This window comes from Boleophthalmus pectinirostris, unplaced genomic scaffold, assembly GCF_026225935.1.
Source record: "Boleophthalmus pectinirostris isolate CB_2022bp ecotype Guang Dong unplaced genomic scaffold, ASM2622593v1 HiC_scaffold_15, whole genome shotgun sequence".
NCBI classification, from domain to species: domain Eukaryota; kingdom Metazoa; phylum Chordata; class Actinopteri; order Gobiiformes; family Gobiidae; genus Boleophthalmus; species Boleophthalmus pectinirostris.
Window position 1 is genome coordinate 33,484,612 of NW_026571070.1, and position 21,182 is coordinate 33,505,793.

Below are 21,182 nucleotides of genomic sequence, written 5' to 3' on the forward strand. Positions count from 1 at the left end.
GAGCAGGGAGAGGAGAGAGGAGAGGAGAGAGGAGAGAGGAGAGAGAGAGAGGAGAGGAGAGAGGGGAGCGGTGCGCGGAGATTCCGTGCCCAGAGAAGTGAGGAGCAGGGGGAAGAGCGGAACGGGCAGCGGGGAGAGGAGCAGGAAAGGGGTGCAGAGAAGGTTGTGCGGAGATTCCGTGCGAATGAACTAGCTACAACACGCAGCAGCAGCAAGCTCTTTCTTTGCCTTGAAAATTACGTTTTCAGACATAGGATATCGCTTTCGTGTCCTGAAAAACGTTTGACTAGCTCTTGGAAATAAAGTACGTTTTCATAATAAGCAGAAGTTTCCTGTCCAGGAGTAATTTGTGGACCAGTGCGTCAGTCTTTAGACCCTGCGTCTGCTTCAGTTGCGCCATCGCTGGAATGAATCTTCAAGAATCACCTTAGTTTGGCTTCGCTGCTTTTCCCCTTGTCTTCTTCTTTCAGCGACCTCAAAAACGGACTTTCTTTTGTGGCTAACTGCTCCTGGATTTTTGTCTGCCATTGCAACAAACTTTGTGCTAACTGCGAGGAAGATATAGGTCAAAAAAAGCCGCTAAGAACTGTTGTGTTGGTGGAGTAAACAGCGTCTGTGCGTCTTGCGTCTGTGGACTGCGTGACAGGCGTACGTAAGCCACGTAGGGAGTTTGATTGACAGCCTGTCAGCTAACAGATAACGAGGCAGTGTCGTTATCTATTGGCAAAAGTTTAGCCCCACCACGTCCAGAGTTGATGAATTTTTATTCTCTTTTTTTTGGTCATCATAATTACAAGGCTACTGCATCTCTATAATGTTATCATTGACAACAATTGACAACTTGAAACAAAAAAAAATCCTCCATACAACCTTTAAACCATCCTTTTTTTTTTTTTTTCTGGCTGTGGACCGACAAAGAAGCAGAATCATGCCCACATAAATAACCAAGCAGAGTAAAGATGTTGGACAACACTGCCGAAGTGCCAAACAAAGTTCTGCTTGGCTGCGGTGTCAAGAACAAGCCGAGAATACAAAATGATTAAGTTCTTATGTTCTTATGAAGTATAAACAGGCCTTTAAACATTTTCCCAAATCTTGGGTTTTAAATGTGATTTTTGGTTTATGGTTATTAGTTTGCACGTAGCTGGTTCTGCGAAGTCTTTGAACTCTTAATATTTAAATTTTCCCACAAGTCTACGGGAAACTGAACCGAAAATGTACTTGTGGAATCAGAGAAGACTTGGAAGGTGGTGAGACTGTGGAGCTCCAGAGCCACTGCAGAGCTCTTACCATCATCACTTCTCACCCCAAAACCATGTCTGGAGATTTTGAACCACCTCTGGTCCTTTATGCGTTTGTATATGGTTGCATGATCTACACGCATGTTCCTTTCCAAAATAGGAGAGGATCACCTTGTACTCCCTCGTCCATTTGAAGTAGTCCATGTACTCCTCTGGATGATTGTCGAGATAGTGCAGTCTCTGGGCCAGTTCCTTGGGGCTGGCAAAGTCATTGACATGGATGAAAGCCTTCTCTGGGATCTGCTCCTGGTAATTTTCTCTGGGAGGACCTAAGACAATGGGCACACTCCCAAACAACAGCGGACTGAACACTTTTTCCGTCATGTAGTCTTTGGCGACCGAATTTTCAAACGCAAGGTAGAACTTACATCCTGATATGATGTCCGTGTAAGCTTGGTCGGACAACAGACTTCCGAATGCTTGGCCGTAGGTGTTAATGTCAATGTAGTTTTTCAGTTTATTGTAATACTGGATCCTTTGAAAGTGGCTTTTCCAGTTGCTTACAATCCAGCACACTAATTTGTCCTTTGTTGGAAGCTTGAAAATCGGATCATAAGAACTGCGTGGCACCACGTATCCGTATGGCACTTGGATGGTGGAATCCGTGCGGTAGTTACATGTGAGGTTGAATATATGGTTTAGTTTGGGGTTTACAGCTGTGTTTGCCGGCGATTCCATGTTAAACCACACCCATTTCTGGAAAGACGGTCGTGGAATTATTGGAAGATCACGCACATCCAAATGATGGAAAAACACACCATCTGCGGCAAGGTACATGTTTCTATTGTCAGTCAAATGGCACTTACTGATGCCATAAACACTGCAGTCTGTATCAAACTTGTTTCCAAAGGGCCATGTCCAGATGAGAAGTATGGTGTCCTTTTTGATTTCATATTCTAAATTTATGTTGCTGTTGTTCCAACGGGGATGCAAAAAGGTGACAAACGATGGGAGCTTCATGTCCGTCATGTCGGAGTGATGGTAGGAGTAGAAGAGCATGAGGAACCCCAGCATGAGAAGGTTACTGAAGACAAAGAGACGAAGACAAGTCCACTGGCTGGGGACAGACATGGCTCATCTGCAGAGGACAAACAAAGGACATAAATTAGGCCAATGGTGCAATTCTCTCAAAGAGAGACCATCACTTTGTGATGTCATGTGGTAATACAAGAAGTGCTCCACTGTGTTTTTAAACTCCACACACCTTCACTAGAATGGTTTGGATGATTTCAGCCCTGGATTTGTCAAACTCTATAAAACAAACAGTTTTAAGTTGTTCACTTGAAATCTACATGACATCACAAGGTGGAACAGAGTATTTTGACCTTTGACCATGTAGACAGACTAATAATAAAGAGTTACTCAAACATGTGTAAATGAAACAAAACACAACTCGTGTGTTTTTGAGGAGGTAACAACATTCTAACATGACTTAAAGCTCACACGAGTCAGTTGTGTGTAATATAAGTCCTTTAACCAATGTTTGTATTTATTGTCACAATTATGTCATAGAATAACAGATTTAAAGATGCATTGTGCAAATTTTTGTTGAGGGTTCGTCACCTGCTCGTTTCTTTGGAGATGTCATTGTTCTGCCTGGAATGTTCCACACTACGACATTAAACAGCTCTACTTCACATTTACAGTAGTCAATTACAGGTGGTTTTACAGATCAAGAATATCAAAAAACAGACATTCTGACTGTGAACAGGAGTCGCCTCTCCACAGATCTGACCTGTAACTTGGTCTGCTTTGGTCTGCATGAAGAGAAAGGTTTAATGCCATACTGTGAGACATTCCAGACAAAGTAATAACATGTCCAAAAGAAAAGTTACATAATGCACTTTTAAAGGTGCACTGTGTAATTTGTCTGGTTGAGGCTCTGTCACCAGACTTGTCTTCTCCTGGCCATACATGCTGGTCAAAGTCTGATCCCGTCAGATCTCAGAAGCTCAGTGGGGTCGGGCCTGGTCAGGACTTGGAAGGGAGATCGCAGGGAAAATCAGGAGCCACAGTGGGGCACCAGTCGCAAAAACTTCGTCACTGTGTCCTTAGGCAAGACACTTCACCCACATTGCCAAGTATGAATGTGGTGTGTGCTGGAGTGATGGTGGTTGGAGAGGCTGATGGCACAGCCACGCTTCTGTCAATTTGCCCCAGGGCAGCTGTGGCTACAATAGTAGTTTACCATCACCGAATGTGGAGTGAATGAACAGCGCTCTGTAAAGTGTCTTGGAGTGTCCAGAAAAGTGATTTATAAAACTGATGCAAGGGAGATGTGTCTAGAATGTTCTACAATATGGTCATAAATTAAGAATCTCCGTGGACACATTGACCCCACTCACAGTAAGTTTTTTAAGATATCTTTGAGCAATAAAAAACACCTGTAGTTGAATAAACACAAGGCAGATTAGCAGAGAGGACATCTCAAACTTCTTCTGGTGTATTTTTGGTGAGGGAACGTTTTAAAATGGTAAAAATCTCCAAAAACGACTAATACCCCGTCTTTATGGTACTTTTACCATACTGTGGAATGTTCCCAGCTAAACAATAACATTTCCATGGAGACGAGCAGGTGGTTGACCACATACCAGAAAAGTTACATAGTGCACCTTTAATTAAATTACATATTGCTAAATTCTTAATTAAATGCTTTAATTGATCATAAATGAACTGTTTCACTGAGTAAACTCGAAAGGACAGAAAATCACTAAATCTATTCAAGAAAGGTTCATTTCTGTTCTGTGAATGGGACTTATTTATTGTCGATACCAGATCAAATGAAAAAAATTATCTATTTCAATCCTAGTTTTAGTAATGATTAGTATTTGATTTTCAGTACTTCTGATGGCCCTGCAGACAGCACATATAGTACATTCACACTAGCACCATACATTATCCTAAACCAGGACTAAACCAGTCCTAGAACAGGACCATGTCAGGTCTATATCAGGCTGAAATCCAATAAAAATCCACCATATTATTTTTTACTTGAATGAGCCCCCCTGTGGGCACTGCTGTCCCTCAAGAGACAAGACCCCAGAGCCATCCTGCTCTGGCCCTGTCCAAAGTCCATTCTCAAATATGCATCTAAGAAAATAGAAAAAAAATGCAGAAAAATAATGATTTTAAAACTTACTGCATCCTTCATTATTTTGCCCGACTTTTCATCTCATCCATGTCCAGGTTTTCACCGTGTGCATCTGTCATGTCCCAGTGATCTGTATGATCACTCAATCATATAAAACTCAATCCAAACTGCACAATCCCAAAGCGGCCACGACTGTTATTTTCCCCGAGGAGGGTCGTCATGACAACACTTCTTCGGACAATTACTGTGGTTTAATGAGGGCTTGTCAGGCAAATGACGCCTGCACTGTTTCCATTCATTTGGAGCTATGGTGAGGTCACGTCAGGTCAGCAGGTCAGGAACTACTGGACAGATTGGGCAGTTCTGTTTTTTTGCTGGTTTTAAATCACACCAAAATACAAAATGGATTTAAACAACACATTTTCAGGAGCATGTCAAACTCAAGAGACTTGTTTAATCAGATCACCTCTTGTAGTTCTTTACAGTCAGATTGTGTTAAAATAAAAATCAGGTTAAGTCTAACTTGAGAAATAGTGCTTTAGACAGAGCAGAGCCTTCAGTTATCTTAACACCCCCAGGGAAAGTTGATGGCATCAACTGCAAAGTATCAATTGTTAATTCAATCTAAATTCACCCAAATATAAATAATCTGTGTCACTCAATGTAAAATCATATGCTCTATTTTTCAGACTATAAGTTGCACTTTTTTATGGTTTGGGTGTTTCCTGCAACTTACACTCAGGTGAAACTTATATATACTATTACTCCTGTACCACTGTCACTTGGCTCTACTGCACATGTCTCCTGTAGAAAGAGCCTCTGTTCTCTCTGTATCATGTCAGTCAATCGCACCATTACTTCTGCACCACTGAACAATGTAACATTTAAACAAACTTATAAAGACGACTGAGAAGACTGAACACAAATGTCCCCAAAAAGAAAATCAGATTTTGCAGATTACAAACTGCAAGTTGTGAAATCTGCAGCTGAAAACAGAAATCAAGCAGCAGAAAGAAAGTTTGGAGTGAGAAACATATGACACCAGGAGGATGCACCATGAAACTTTCCTGAAGTCACTGGATGGATGGACAAAGCCTGGACTTCAGTGACAACCATCCTGTGGGGATTCAGAAAGACCCGAATAATTCTAATTGGAACTGATGCTGAGTCTGACGACAGAGACACAGAAGAGTTTGCGGCTCTTTTTTTACCTCCGGAGGTCGAGGCCGAGTTGTTCAGAAGTGACACCAAGGATGAAGAATTGAATGGATTTAGTGATTTGGAGTGAGATGGAGAGTTTGGTAAACTTGTTCTGTTCCGTTGTTTATGTTATAGTTTATCTGAAGAACTGTTCATATGTGACGTTAACAGTCTGTTCTTCTCTCTTCTATTGTTTTTACTAGAACTTGACTTTACACAGGAAATGTTAGTTCCTGGTCCAGTGTTGTGCATGAACGAGTTCAAAAGAACGCGTTCATTGAACACGTTCATTTTTCAGTGAACTTTGAACTGAACGCAACACTTTTGTAAATAAAGAACTTGAACGTGAATTTGTTCAAATTATGTGTGATGAACGACGTACGTCACTGTTGGGGTTCAGTTAAACGTCGGAATTTGACGAGTGACGATCTGCTCGCACTTCACCTCGCGAAACCACAGCCGCGTGTCAACGCGAAGGCGACTCCACCGGCAGCTTTAGCGGAACGTACGGGCTCTTATGTCTCTCAGTGGGAAGTCAATCAAACTTGACTGGGCGCGTTTAGCTGCTTGTATTTACCTTCTGTACAGGCTGACCACGGCAAACGCAAGGCACTAATTAACAGTGTATGTGGATCTGGGCTCTTTCACATGATACACAACTGCCCAGGGAGCACAATGTGCTGATGGTAAATGCACAAATACAACAATAGATACATGCTCTCTGTGTATTTTGACGGGGACGCTCGTGTAGAGCGTCAAAAAATAGGATGGATCCTATTTTCTGAAATCTACACGCACAGGACGTGCTGCTCCGCGCGCGTATTATTTTACTTGGTACATATGTCAGTAACGCGCGTCACAATGCTTTTTTAACCTGGATTGAAACGGTGGGTTTTTCGTTTTTCTTCATACAAATTTGCTAAAATCACCGCGATATCAGCAGCGGTGAAACGCCGGAGGTGCGCCCGCGTAGACCGTGATCCTGAGCGAAAGGACAGACGCAGAAGTCCGCGCTCCACCGAACTAAACGCAGCTGACGCCCGATCGCACTCGGGGTTCTCTCAGAGACGGTCCTAGATTCCAAGTTCTAGTCCAGGATTAGTCCTGGTTTGGTCCTGGTTTAGTCTTGGTTTAGTCCTGGTTTAGTCCTGGTTTAGTCCTGGTTCAGTCCTGGTTTAGTCCTGGTTCAGTCCTGGTTTAGACCTGGTTTTGTCCTGGTTTAGACCTGGTTCAGTTCTGGTTTAGTCCTGGTTCAGTTCTGGTATAGACCTGGTTTAGTCCTGGTTTAGACCTGGTTTAGTCCTGGTTTGGACCTGGTTCAGTTCTGGTTCAGTTCCTGGTTCAGTCCTGGTTTAGACCTGGTTCAGTTCTGGTTTAGTCCTGGTTTAGACCTGGTTTAGTCCTAGTTTAGACCTGGTTTAGTCCTGGTTTAGTCCTGGTTCAGTCCATATACGGCGCAAAGGTTCAGCATCTTAACAGTTCTTTTGGTGAGAGTAAATTAAAAGTGCTGCAATAGTCATGTAATGTTTTACATTTTAAATACAGTAATATTGTAATGTAACAAATGACTTTGAAATGACAGTAACAAGTCATAAATAACACATTACAGTTTTAAAGTCACTTGTCCAACAGTGTATCTTGTAAAGTTGTTGTAAACTAGAAGTCAGTTTGAAAAATAAATGCAGCCTTTCATTTACAGATCTCATCTAAATATAAAATGAACTGAACTTTGAACTAGTTCAAAATTTAAATTGTGAACTATGAACGTGAACTATTCACTTTGAACAAGTGTGAACTGAACTTTGAACTAGTTCATGAAAAGTGTGAACTTGCACAACACTGTCCTGGTCTCTGATTTTATAAAACAAATTTCCCCCAAAAAGTGCGACTTATAGTCCAGTGTGACTTATATCTGTTTTTTTCTCATGACTAACACACCAGTCATTTACTATTAACCTTGTTTTTAGTGTCATCAACAGAAAACTTTTGTCACTTGTCGACTTACTCGTGGGAAAAGTAACCACACTTTGTACTCATGTAAGAGTACGGTGCTGCATTTTTTCTGAGAAGTACAATTTATTTAAAGAAGACATATTGTGCTTGAGCCTGCTGAGATATTAGATGTTATAATCTATGACATCAGTAGATCATTATGTTATAATTTGCACATTGCACAAAATGAAAAAGAAACAAGTTAACTGAGTTTCTTGTTAAAAATTTGCAGTGCTGTAGTGGAAGCTGACGTGGCTGTAAACGTCACAACAAAGAGATGGTGTTCTGGGAAATTCTGATCCTCCTTTAATTCAATTAGAAGAGGAAGCTCCTCGGCATGAGAAATTACATAAACACACATTAAACACTCTATGTTTGCAATTATGCTTTTGACCATTTAAAACACAAGTAAAATCTACCACTAGGGTTTTTAAGATAAGATAAGATAAGATAAGATATGCCTTTATTAGTCGAACAGTGGGGAAATTCCAATGTTGCAACGCACAATTTCAGAACAGCAGGAAAAGGTAACACAGATAATAAATAATAGCTTAAAATAATTTAAAAATAGACTTAAAAATAATTGCACATGGTTATGATTGACTGGTACATGTTCAGTGTTAAAAGTGTTTGTTGTAAAGTCTGACAGCAGCAGGAAGGAAAGACCTGCGAAACCTCTCCTTCACACAGCGAGGGGGAATCAGTCTGTCACTGAAGCTGCTCTCCAGAGCAGACAGAGCGTCCTGCAGGGGGTGAGACTCATGGCCCAGCATAGAGGTGATCTTAGTCAGGACCCTCCTGTCCCCCATCTCCTGCACTGAGTCCAGACAACAGCCCAGGACAGAGCTGGACTTCTTGATGACCTTGTCCAGCTTCTTCTTCTCCCTCTCTGTGATGCTGCTGCTCCAGCAGACCACACCGTACAGGATGGCTGATGCCACCACAGAGTCATAAAAGGTCTTCAGGAGTGGCCCCCCCACTCCAAAAGACCTGAGTCTCCTCAGGAGATAGAGCCTGCTCTGGCCCTTCCTGTACAGTGCATCTGTGTTGTGAGTCCAGTCCAGTTTATTGTTCAGATGAACACCCAGGTACTTATATGAGTCCACTCTCTCAATGTCCCTTCCCTGGATGTTCACTGAGAGGGTAGTAGAGTGACGTCTGCGGAAGTCCACCACCATCTCCTTGGTCTTCCCTGCATTGATGATGAGGTGGTTCTGCTGACACCAGTCCACAAAGTCCTGTATTAGTCCTTCCTTTTGCTACCTTCACTTCACTGTGTTCTCATGCTAATGCACATTTCTATGTCAAATTGACGAACAAAGTGCCTTGGGTGTCTATCGATGGTGGAGAAAATCAGGATTGATCAGCAAAATGGTGTTGTGATTGCTCAAACATGCACAAATCACTGTTGACAACACTTCAGAGGAGAAATGAGAAGATAACAACTGTAACATAGTTTAAAGCTCTGAAAAGTCCACTTTGTAGAACAGGTCTGCTTTAAAAAGGCTGTACTGGACCATAGTTCTATTTTTGACTCTATAGTCCTATAGCCCAGACATGTCAAACTCAGGCCCGGGGAACATATTTGGCCCGCGAGGTCTTATCATATCTGTATTAGATCTGGCCCGCCAGCTACAGATAGACTATAAAGACATAAATTATTTAATATTTTGTTATTATTTTATATTCTGCTTCTTCTGGATTCAATGTTTAAGCACAACTATAATTACCTCCGCCAAGGAGGTTATATTTTTGCCGACGTTTGTCTGTTTGTTTGTTTGTTTGTTTGTTTGTTTGTCTGTTAGCAACATAACTCAAAACGTTATGGACCGATTTTGATGAAATTTTCAGGATTTGTTGGAAATGTGAAAAGGAAGAACTGATTTCATTTTGGGGGTGATCCGGAAGAAATCCTGGATTCTGGATCACTTTGAAATTTTAGTTAACATTGTGGTAAATGGGGCCAAAAATTTTGTTTCTCAATATCTCGGTTAATTATTGACCAAACCCCATGAAATTTGACTCAGGGATGGACAATGGGATCCTCTTTCATATTCCAAAAGCTGATCCGGATCTGATCCAGAAAACTGATTTTATTGCAATTTATATAAAAAATGGGGGTAGTCCTTGGCGGAGGTCTGCGCTCTCTGAGTGCTTTTCTAGTTAAACATTTATTTTAATAAGAAAAAGTTTAACATTACATATCTCAAAAGAAGAGAAAACATGCAGATGTTGTTGAAAATTTTCAGTAAATATTTTGTTTGGTCCACGACTTAGTCCCAGTTTTTAATTTTGGCCCTGACACTCATGCTCGAGCCACATGATAATGGAGTGGTTGGCTGCTTTTGTGGCCACCTGGCTCACACACCAAGCAGTTTTTGAAACTTTTCGTATTTTGAGCTCAGTTTTTAACATCATGTCATGGGATTTTATCACCACCAATAGAAACAACAGAGTGGAGTAAGAATGAGGCCTTTCCTGGACACTGCTGTGATGCTGCAGGACACAGAGGAGGGACACTTTTGGCTCTTCTCCTCAAATGGCCCTGACACAGATCTGCTGACCCTCCCTGACGAGACCTCCTGTTAAACTGATCTGAGACTTTTGACTGAGACACAAAGAACACTGAGTCACTCAGTGAAAATGTTGCTTCAAAACTGTAATAGTGTGATGCAGCAAAACTTGAATTTCTCTCTTACTCCATCCATTATTTCCATGGCTTTTAAAACACAATTGTAGTTCAAACGGCCTGCACTGTTTGAGTTACACTCTGGTGATCACAGTACAAATGTAAAAGAAGTCAAAGTTACACTAATTGGACATCTGTTCACACCAAGCTTAAAAAAGCAATCTCCCGGTCGTAAATCTGCAGGATATTGACTATCACAGATTAACTTTCGATCTCACGCCATCACTCCCAACAACCTCCCGCTGGCTTAATGAAATGTCCAAAATAGAAGTGGTGATTGTGATTACATAAGGCCACCCAGAGCACCCCCGACCTGTTATTTCAGAACTTTGCTCTGGCCCGGGCCAGGCCAACTGTCAGCTGTCTATTTCCGTCCAAGCTCGCGTTCAGCACCTGAGTTCTCCTGGAGGCTGGCCACAAAGTTCTTGCCAGTGGAGTTTAGGAGGTCTGGATCTTAAGTGGTAGACGCCTGACATGATTAAAGTGAAAGAGGAGATGCAGAAATGTGAAATGGCTTAAGTGTTCCAGACATAATACAGTCAAGAGTGAAGAATGGTGAGGCAGCTAAAAACAATTGGATTTAAGTCTCAATATGTTTTAATATAATGCTTCATACAGTATTAAGTGCTTATGGTGTGGGAAATGGTTACATGCTGGTTTATTTCATGTTATTGTATATATATATATATATATATATATATATATATATATATATATATATATATATATATATATATATATATATATATATATAATGTATTTATGCATTTATTTATTATAATTTTTCATAGGCTATATACGACAGAACTAATGTGAGGGTTCAGGCATAGCTACAAAAATAATATTCTGATTATACTACTTTGCACTGTCTACTTATTTCAGCAGTATCACATGTCAGTAGCAGCCATGTCAGTTCAGAAATGGAAATACAATGATTAAAACTAATAACAATAATTGGCTCATTTAAAATGATTTATGAGTGGATAAACACAAAGCAAGTGTTAATTCCTATCACTCTGGTGTGTTAAGTATTCCGTATGCAGCCAGTACATTCTCTTCTGAGCAGCCCCGCGTGCTATTTTTGGTTTTCAGATGTTGTATTTTTAGATAACAACAAAATATTTTTAAAAAATGACACTTTTATTTAGAGTATTTATACCAAAAGAAAAATACATGTATTATTAAAACATTATTTTTGACATTTTCACTTTGCATTAAAGTCAAAGATTGTATAAAAAAGTGGATTAAGCGAGTGTGACATCACCCACAGAGTACAGCTCCACTCAAACTGAAAAACTCATTAATTTATTCATACTTCTTGGCAAATACCATATTCACACAACAAAATTCCAAATTTCAAATTCCAGATCTAAACCATGTTTTCATCTACTGTTAACTGAAATAAATCTTTATTTTCAATCCATTAATCACCAATCCTGCAAAAAAAGGCAATAACCAGTATATACAATGACATAATAGTTAGATAACCCCCACCCCCCCAATTATCAATCACTGATGCTTCCCAAAACTATGTTGGTTATGTAGCTCTCATTCAGTTCCCTCTGTTAAATTTGAATTACTTTGTTTTATTTTATCTATTTATTTTATGTGTCTATTGTTTTTTCCATCTATGGTATGATTTAGAATGTCTGATCTGTGTTTATATCGTATTGTTCTGTATATATGTATTATAATTAATAAAGACATAATAATAATAATAATAATAATAATAATAATAATAATAATAATAATAATAATAATAATAATAATAAATACAGTCTATAGTTTTAAATAAGCATCAATGTGTCTACAAAAAAAAAAAAAAAAAAAAAGAAGCTCATGATGCTAACGGTGGAGCCAGGTTCTATATTAGGAATAGGATTATTATTATTTTTTTTGACAGGTAATACAGTGAAAAAAACAAAACAAACAAAAAAATCACCAGGATCATGTAGAACGGGTTAATACGAACATTTTACGACCAAAGTGACGAGGCTCATAGCAGCAGTTACAAAGAGAGGAGCCACAACATTACAATGTATGTCAATGGGAGCCAGGGTCAAAAGGAGCCGGAAGAGCCGCATGAGAACTTAATATTTGGAACGCGGCGGATAGCGCGTTAGCTCTGTCCATTTATATACACAGTGTATGGTCCAAATCAACAAGCTGAATCCTGATCCTCTCGAAAAGTATTTGCGCCTCGCCCTGATTGGCTCACGATTTTGACTGACAACGCTCTTTGCTGACAGCGGCCAATGAGCGCGAAGGGGAGGCGGGGCGGTGTCCGTACTGTAATCAGCGCTGTGATGGGCGCGTGCAGCATGTGTCCGTCTCGTGCGCTCCTTCTGTTCTCCCCGCGCGCGTTAGCAGCATTAGCGCGAACTTTAGCTGTTTAGCATCGAGCCGCTCCGAGCTCCGCGGCAGGCGCATGGACGGCGGAGCGGACATGAGCGTCAGGTTTGTGGTGGTCCCCGTGGAAAGCGAGGGCGGAGGCGGACCGGGAAGAGGGAGTGTCGCCCCCGCTGCTGCTCCTGCTCCTACTGCTGCTGCTGCTGCTGCTGACACCGGCGGGACTGAGGCGGCGTGCGGGCTGCCTGAAGTGAGGGACGACTCCGTGTTCGAGGCGCCGCAGGAGAGCGGGGCGGAGGACGGCGTGGTGCCCATTCTGGAGTACAACCGGGAGCCCATCAAGTACGGTACGTGCAGACAGGTGGATCCGACAAAGTGCGTCCCTCCCCGCGGCGCAGTGCGTGTGTCCACCGGGGGTTAGTGGAAAGCTGGTCTCGTCGGTTTGTCATTGTTTTGTTCTTTTCGTTTTAACTATTAATACTACACAGTACTCAAAGTCAAGAGTCAAAGTTTTCGTTACTTTTCCCACTGTGACAGAGTGACCAGACGTCCCTGTTTACCCGGGACAGTCCCAGTTTTGAGCCTGTGTCCCCTGTCCGAGCAGATTTATATAAAACCACTGATTTGTCCCAGTTTTATACGAGAAATGTCCCAGGTGTTTCTATTTTGACCAATCTGATCCCTTCCAACAGTGACGAGAGAAATTCATTAAATATTAATTAAAATCTACCTAAAAACGATCAAAACACAAATAAAATGTGACTATGCTGATACATGTTTGTCATGAATTGTCTCTGCATAACAATTTTCCTTAATTATGCACTTTTTTCACAATTTTATTATCACCAACCACCAAAAAAATACGGGGATGTCCCAGTTTTTTAATTTTGAAATTGTGGTTTGTACATTTGTGGTTCTAGAATAACAGATTTTGTGCATTATTTCATGTTTTGTCCTTCCAGTTACATGAAATTGAAATTATAAATCAGATCCTGACAGTTACTCTTTAAGTTACTCTTACTTGAGGAGAAGTTTTAGCAAATACTTTTTAAATTTCCTGGATCACTACTTTGTACTTCCACTTAAAGTAGTATTATTTTGAAGCAGGCATGTTTTAAAGGCAAACAGGAAAACATCTTACACTTGGAGATTTCAGTTTGAAACTTCTCCTGTAGTTTACAGGAACATGTAAGAACAGATGTATGTTTTGGATGGTGTAATGTTTTCACTTAAAAATAAGGCATTCTTTGTGTGACATTTGAGACAGAAACATGGAAATAGCCAGGTTTAAATTCCTTGCTTCTTTTTGTTGACATATTAGATACTAAAAAAATTCAGTGGGTAAAGGTAAACTAAATCTGACAAAAAATTTGCCTAACAATTCAAATTTGGCCTCATGATTGGAAACTTTAATAAATCTAACTTGGAATTAGACATAAAAAATCCTTCTGTAAGTTTTGTTAAAATCTGGTTAAATTTAACATAGGTAATTTTGGTGTATTTTGTACTTTAAGAGGTGATCTTGATGTCCCTATGGGGGGGAAATGAATTTACAGTATCCCTATAACTATATATAATAATGCAAGTTCATCATATTTAAATATTAAAACATTTGGACAGAGTGGACAATTCAGTTATTTCCACATGAAAACTAAGAATGACCAGGAGTTTTGCCTGCAGTGTCTCCTCACTGAAGTAATCGTCAGGATGAAGTGTTACATGTTAATTTAAAAAGCACATACAGATTCACAAGCTGGACAAAATAGTATAGACTAAATCATTTCTGCTTTAAAAACAGTTATGACTCATGATTTGAACTTAATATAGAACCATAGACTTGTAACCCCGGTAGAGATTAGAGCTCCTTCTTAGCTCAACAAATGCCCTACTGCAAAAAATAGAAATAAATACATGTGTGAATATTCAGAGGTGGGTAGAGTATAGACAAAAAATGTAATGTTAGGCCTACTTCAAAGTGATATTACTTTGAGTGGAAGTACAAGTAGTGATCAAAAACAGTATTTGCTAAAATTTCTACTCAAGTAAAAGTAACTTAAAGAGTAACTGTCGGGATCTGATTTATAATTTTACGTTTATGTAACTGGAAAGACAAAATATGAATGAAATAAGGCACAAAATCTGCTATTCAAGAAACACAAATGTTCGAATCATTTCACATAAAGCTTTTGTCACTTACTCACAGTGGAAAGAGTAACCAAAAGTAGTTGTAGTAGTAGTATTAGTAGTTGTTGTTGTAGTTGTAGTAGTAGTAGTTGTTGTTGTAGTAGTAGTAGTTGTAGTAGTAGTAGTTGTTGTAGTAGTTGTAGTAGTAGTAACTGTTGTAGTAGTAGTTGTAGTAGTAGTTGGGGGTGTGTAAAAACATTGAAATATTGAGTTTATTGTTTAATGTGATGATACACTATCGATATCGTGGGCCGCTGTGTCGATATATCGCCAAGGATATTTTTTGGTATATTTGACTAAATTATTTTGTTACAGTTACAGTTTTGTTGTTTGTTCAGAGGAAGGACACTTGTTTATGTGACACATTTGTTATTTTCACTGTTCTGATGATTAAAATGTTTGTCTCATATTCTCGTTGTTCAAGAAGTGGTTTAACAAACACTTTCAGTATCACATGATTGACATGATTTAGCCTTTAGTTTTTATTGATTTGAAATATATCGAATCAAATGGAAAGCTCACTGTATCAAGATGTGTATTGTGCCCTATGTATCGTATCGGCAACTTCATAATGATACCTAGTAGTAGTAGTAGTAGTAGTAGTAGTAGTAGTAGTAGTAGTAGTAGTAGTAGTAGTAGTAGTAGTAGTAGTAGTTTTTATAGTAGTTGTAGTTGTCGTAGTTTGTTATAGTAGTTGTAGTTGTCGTAGTTGTTATAGTAGTTGTAGTTGTAGTTGTCATAGTAAGTAGTAGTAGTTGTAGTTGTAGTAGTAAGTAGTAGTAAGTAGTAGTAATAGTAGTAGTAGTTGTTGTTGTAGTAGTTGTTGTAGTAGTTGTTGTAGTTGTAGTAGTAGTTGTAGTAGTAGTAGTAGTAGTTGTTGTTGTAGTTGTAGTAGTAGTTGTAGTAGTAGTTTAACAAAGAAATACTGTTGCCAAAAAGTATGTGGTTATCATAAAGCAGCAATATCTCAGGTACAATATATCGGTGATCGCATTTATCTCCATATCGTGATAATATCGTATCATGAGTGTATTGTTTATTCATTTCAACCAAGGACAGTCCACAGAAAACATTCATCTCTGAAAGAAAAGAGGCTCTGTGCCAGATTTACAAGCTCCTTTCCATCTGCAGTCCTGTACTGAATCAAACCATGAGGGACCCTGCGATTCCCCGCCCCAATTATTATCCCATATTTCAATTACGTAAGTATTTAGTTTCGATACTATCTTTAGTATCGATCATTACATGATTTTGGATGCTTTTGACAAATCTGCATCATGAATTGAACAGAAAGTGTGTCGTATGATATGCCTCTAGTTCATCTGCAGCTTCCACTCTGATGTCGGTGCGGTGTGTGGAACAGTAGTGGCGTGTGGTGAGAGCACTGTTGTCCCTGTTCACAAACTCACAAACAAGGGCTTCTATGGCAACAGGTGGTGGCTCTGAAAGCTCTCGACTCATTTGTTTTGAACTGATCGTCCCCGCAACCAGGCTAATAATATGTAGTGTAGTGTATGCAAACATAGTGTGTATAGAACACAAAGGAAAACATCAGTTCGATTTCATTCCATTTCTACAGCTTTATTTTCCAGACCGCCTGATTTCTGTTGTTTCCTCATCACAAACATACATGGAGTTCTGTTTTGTTTCATTCGCACATGTTTACACATTGTGATGTCATGTGATAATACAGGAAGTGCTCCAGTCTGTTTTTAACTGAAATCACTAGAATCATTTGGATCATTTCAGCCCTGGAATTGCCCATCTCCACTGATCTAAAAGTAAAAGCTAGATGTTGAAAACTACCACTACGTGTAATTCCAGTGTAACATGGCTTAAAGGTCACCAGAGTCAGTTTAGTTTAACTTAAGAGCTTTAATTGTGACCTCAGCTCCGTTACAGTGCAGGGCTGTTTGTGCATGCCGGGGCAGCAGACCCTTTAGATAAACTTGTGTTCATTTGATTGTGGCGGTGCTTTTGTGTGAGGAGAGGTCGAACAGCTGCTGAATGAGATGTGTGTGTGTGTACAGAGATGGTAGAGCAGCCAAACAATGTACTCAAGTATAAATAACGGTACTTCAAAATAATATTACAAGTAGTAGTACAAAGTCCAAGAAATGACTCGAGTAAGAATAAAATAATTGGTCAAATTAACTCTCTGGTTTAAAATTTGAAGTGAATCTAATTTGAGGACAAACTATTAAATAATGCACAAAATCTGGCATTTTCAAATGATAGACACAAAAATGAGACAAGCACCAGCACTTTTACTCAGTCACTGGATTAGAATGAGAGTAGAAGTACCAGAGGAGAGAAACACACACATCACACACACAGAGCCAGAGGGAAGGACACACTGCACTTTTAGTCAGATTGTGCAGATTGAAGTAAAAATGGGACACATGAAGAGATATAAAGAGACGTGCTGTGGCCCTTACTCGGTTTCACCTAAACAAGAGGGCTGTGACTCCTTCAGAACTACACAATCTTACTGCCACAGGACTGAGTTTGGACTCTTCAGAACCACACACTCTTACTGCCACAGGACTTGACTGTGGGAAAAACTCTCAAAACTATTTTGTCTGTGTCTGACCCAAACTGCACTCACAAGACTACAGTACATATACAGAGAAATATAAAAAATACCAAATCTTCAGCAACCTGACTCTCAACAACTTGTGCTGTTGTCCCATATGAACCCTTATGATCTAAATCAAATGATTAGTCGACCAGTACAAAGACTCCATCGACCGCTGAATACTGCGACTGACCGACTAAACACCTACAGTTGTGTCCAGAATGGTGACTGCTGGCTAAATGGTGAATGACGGTTGAATGGCAGCAGTAAACTGTGATATGGTGACAGACTCCTCACACAATACTTGGATGTCACCTTCTCCTGTGCCGTTTGTATTTGTGTGTGCAGAAGTGCTGTTGACAGGTGCCACAGGGCTGGAAATAGCCCTGTCTCCACTGGAACAGTCACACAGGCTTGGCACCGGCTCATGAAACGTTTAACGCAGTTTGTCTCTGTGTGCGTCACGACACACATTGTTTGGAAAGACTCACAGGAATGTCCAGATATTCTGACATTTGAGAGCCTAAAAGTGCTGGACTTGATTTTTACTCTGCTAAAAGCATGGAAAACAGATCTAGTTCATTTTAAACAGTTTGCAGTGGTTCCTCACTTATCTGATGCATTCAGAGCATCCTAATTATTCACCGCAATGAGTTTATAAGAGCTTGTCATAACTTTCAGAGGTCAGAGAGGACTTCTGTGGACTTATTTTGACCTCAAGAGCTACAAATTCTACATATCTGTACTGGAGCAATACTGCTTTTGCTCAGATAAAAGGAAAACAAAATTGTGTTGTCATGATACAAGCATATCAAGCTCAACTTCCATTTACTGACAAGAATCTAGGATCATATACAGTTGAGAAGTAATACAACGTTTTATTTTTCAGAACATATTAAAGTCCATGCTATTTGATAACAGATATTTAGCCTTATTTTAATACATTGAAAAAAATGTCATTATAGTCATTAGATCAACTCCTAGTTTAATAGCCTCCACAGAGTCTTTTTTTTTTAATGCTATATTTGAATGTCAGTGTAATACTTCTCCATCTCCTCATGTTTTCACAGCCTGTCTCTGTGTGAGGACCAGCAGGGGGCAGCACACAGCCTCTTCACTTATTCTGTCAACTTCTTTAGCATCTGTAGTATTACCCAGTGAGCAGTAGGGGGCGCCAGTGTCTGTAGGATTCTGGTTCTTCAAACTACTAGAGCACACAGAAACTAGGTCTTCTGGACCACAAGACGTGTACATTTTTGAAGAGCCAAACAAGGGTCAGGAAGTTAACTATTACATGTAAAAATCTTATGACTCCTTAAATTGTAACATTAACCAGATTATGAAAAAATTTACTGTCAAAAATCAACATTTACGAGCCTAATATCTAACACAAAGTGGCAGTTTTTTTGGCAGGACTATTTTGGGGAAAATGTTGCCATCTGTACGCATCAATGGAAAGTCAAAGAAAAGCTGAATGTGTTTTTGGTACCATTTTAAGGTTAATCTTTATTTTGTCAAAAAGTCTTGATATGAATAGGAAAATACATCCACCAGATGAAATGCCAAACTAAGGGAGCTGAGAGCTGAAATGATCCAAATGATTATAGTGATGGTGTATGGTGCATGGTGCAGTAGCCTTCTTGAGATCATTTTTCTTGCTTTGGGCCACAGTACACAAAATGGTTGCCAGCCCAGGTGCTCATATCCCATCTCACCATTATTTTGTGTACTGTGGCACAAAGCAATAAAACTGATGTGACGAAGGCTTTTTTTGCTGAAACATTATTTAAAAAAAAAAAAAAGAACTTTGAACAAGAACTTTGGTGTGTGTTTTCTGTTTCATTTGACAGTGGTACAGTAGAACACTTCCTGTGTTGTCAACACTGAACAGAGTGTTTTCTGTTTGAGAGAAGAACTCTGCCTAAATGTGCAGGGCTTGTATGTTAAACATGTGTGAATGAAACAAAACACTCCAGGTCTGTTTGTGGCAATAAAGTACAATACTTGAGTAAAATTTGTATATATCTGTACTTTACTCAGGTAAATTTTACAGTGGATACTTTTGACTTTTACTCCACTACATTTGAGAGCAGGTATCTGTACTTTCTGCTCCACTATATTTAAGATGTGGACTGAAAGGTAAAAAGTACTTTTCTTTATGGTGTGAGACCTCCTGAAATGGCTGAGACTTATTTTTAAGCACATTCAATATGAGTAACATCCCAACTTTGAGCAAACCAAATACACAAAAACACAAATCAGCTACACACATTTAAAAATCTACTGAATCCCTTTTTAAAAAGCTACATTCTTCATCAGCTCTTAATTTCATCAGTTAATTATTCTAAAAAATCAGCAAAATACTTAAATACAGTTTTATGCCATTACTTTTTATTGAGTAATATTTTACCCCGGTATCTCTTTCACTTCAGTAACAAAGTGGAGTACTTTCTCCTCCACTGTTTGTGATGAGGAAAGAACATTTAAACATATAGACCTTTCAAGCCTTGGTCCTATTTTCTGATGTGAGCGCATGCGGGTGCATCACATCGGTGTATGTTGGCTTTAGTGACGGGTGCATCGCATCGGTGTATGTTGGCTTTAGTGACAGGTGCATCACATTGGTGTATGTTGGCTTTAGTGACAGGTGCATCACATCGGTGTGTGTCGGCTTTAGTGACGGTGCATCACATTGGTGTATGTTGGCTTTAGTGACGGGTGCATCGGTGTATGTTGGCTTTAGTGACGGGTGCATCGCATCGGTGTATGTTGGCTTTAGTGACAGGTGCATCACATTGGTGTATGTTGGCTTTAGTGACAGGTGCATCACATCGGTGTGTGTCGGCTTTAGTGACGGTGCATCACATTGGTGTATGTTGGCTTTAGTGACGGGTGCATCACATCGGTATGTGTCGGCTTTAGTGACGGGTGCATCACATCGGTATGTGTCGGCTTTAGTGACGGGTGCATCACATTGGTGTATGTTGGCTTTAGTGACGGGTGCATCACATTGGTGTATGTTGGCTTTAGTGACGGGTGCATCACATCGGTATGTATCGGCTTTAGTGACGGGTGCATCACATTGGTGTATGTTGGCTTTAGTGACGGGTGCATCGGTGTATGTTGGCTTTAGTGACAGGTGCATCACATCGGTATGTGTCGGCTTTAGTGACGGGTGCATCACATTGGTGTGTGTTGGCTTTAGTGACGGGTGCATTGGTGTATGTTGGCTTTAGTGACGGGTGCATCACATCGGTGTATGTCGGCTTTAGTGACGGGTGCATCGGTGTATGTCGGCTTTAGTGACGGGTGCATCGGTGTATGTCGGCTTTAGTGACGGGTGCATCGGTGTATGTCGGCTTTAGTGACGGGTGCATCGGTGTATGTCGGCTTTAGTGACGGGTGCATCGGTGTATGTCGGCTTTAGTGACGGGTGCATCGGTGTATGTTGGCTCTAGTGACAGGTGCATCACATCGGTGTATGTCAGCTTTAGTGACGGGTGCATCACATTGATGTATGTTGGCTTTAGTGACGGGTGCATCGGTGTATGTCAGCTTTAGTGACGGGTGCATCGGTGTATGTTGGCTTTAGTGACGGGTGCATCGATGTATGTTGGCTTTAGTGACGGGTGCATCGGTGTATGTTGGCTTTAGTGACAGGTGCATCGGTGTATGTTGGCTTTAGTGGCGGGTGCATTGGTGTATGTTGGCTTTAGTGACGGGTGCATCACATCGGTGTGTGTCGGCTTTAGTGACGCGTGCATCACATCGGAGTATGTTGGCTTTAGTGACGCGTGC

At 40.2% G+C, this 21,182-nt stretch overlaps 1 protein-coding gene across 2 annotated transcripts in view; it reads right to left on the reverse strand.

The window, feature by feature from the left end:
• Positions 1-501: 501 nt before the first annotated feature.
• LOC110165578 (4-galactosyl-N-acetylglucosaminide 3-alpha-L-fucosyltransferase 9-like) overlaps positions 502-21,182 on the reverse strand; it is a 37,515-nt gene continuing 16,834 nt past the window's right edge. The window contains exons 1-2 of one of the 2 annotated variants that reach the window (XM_055151172.1): positions 2,506-2,573; positions 502-2,379 (exon numbers count right to left, since the gene is read on the reverse strand). In XM_055151172.1, coding sequence (XP_055007147.1) covers positions 1,296-2,372 — 1,077 coding nt within the window. In that variant the 5' untranslated portion in view covers positions 2,373-2,379; positions 2,506-2,573 and the 3' untranslated portion in view covers positions 502-1,295. Of the gene's footprint in view, positions 2,380-2,505; positions 2,574-21,182 lie in introns of those variants that run through there. The other variant, XM_055151171.1, reaches the window with a different exon arrangement.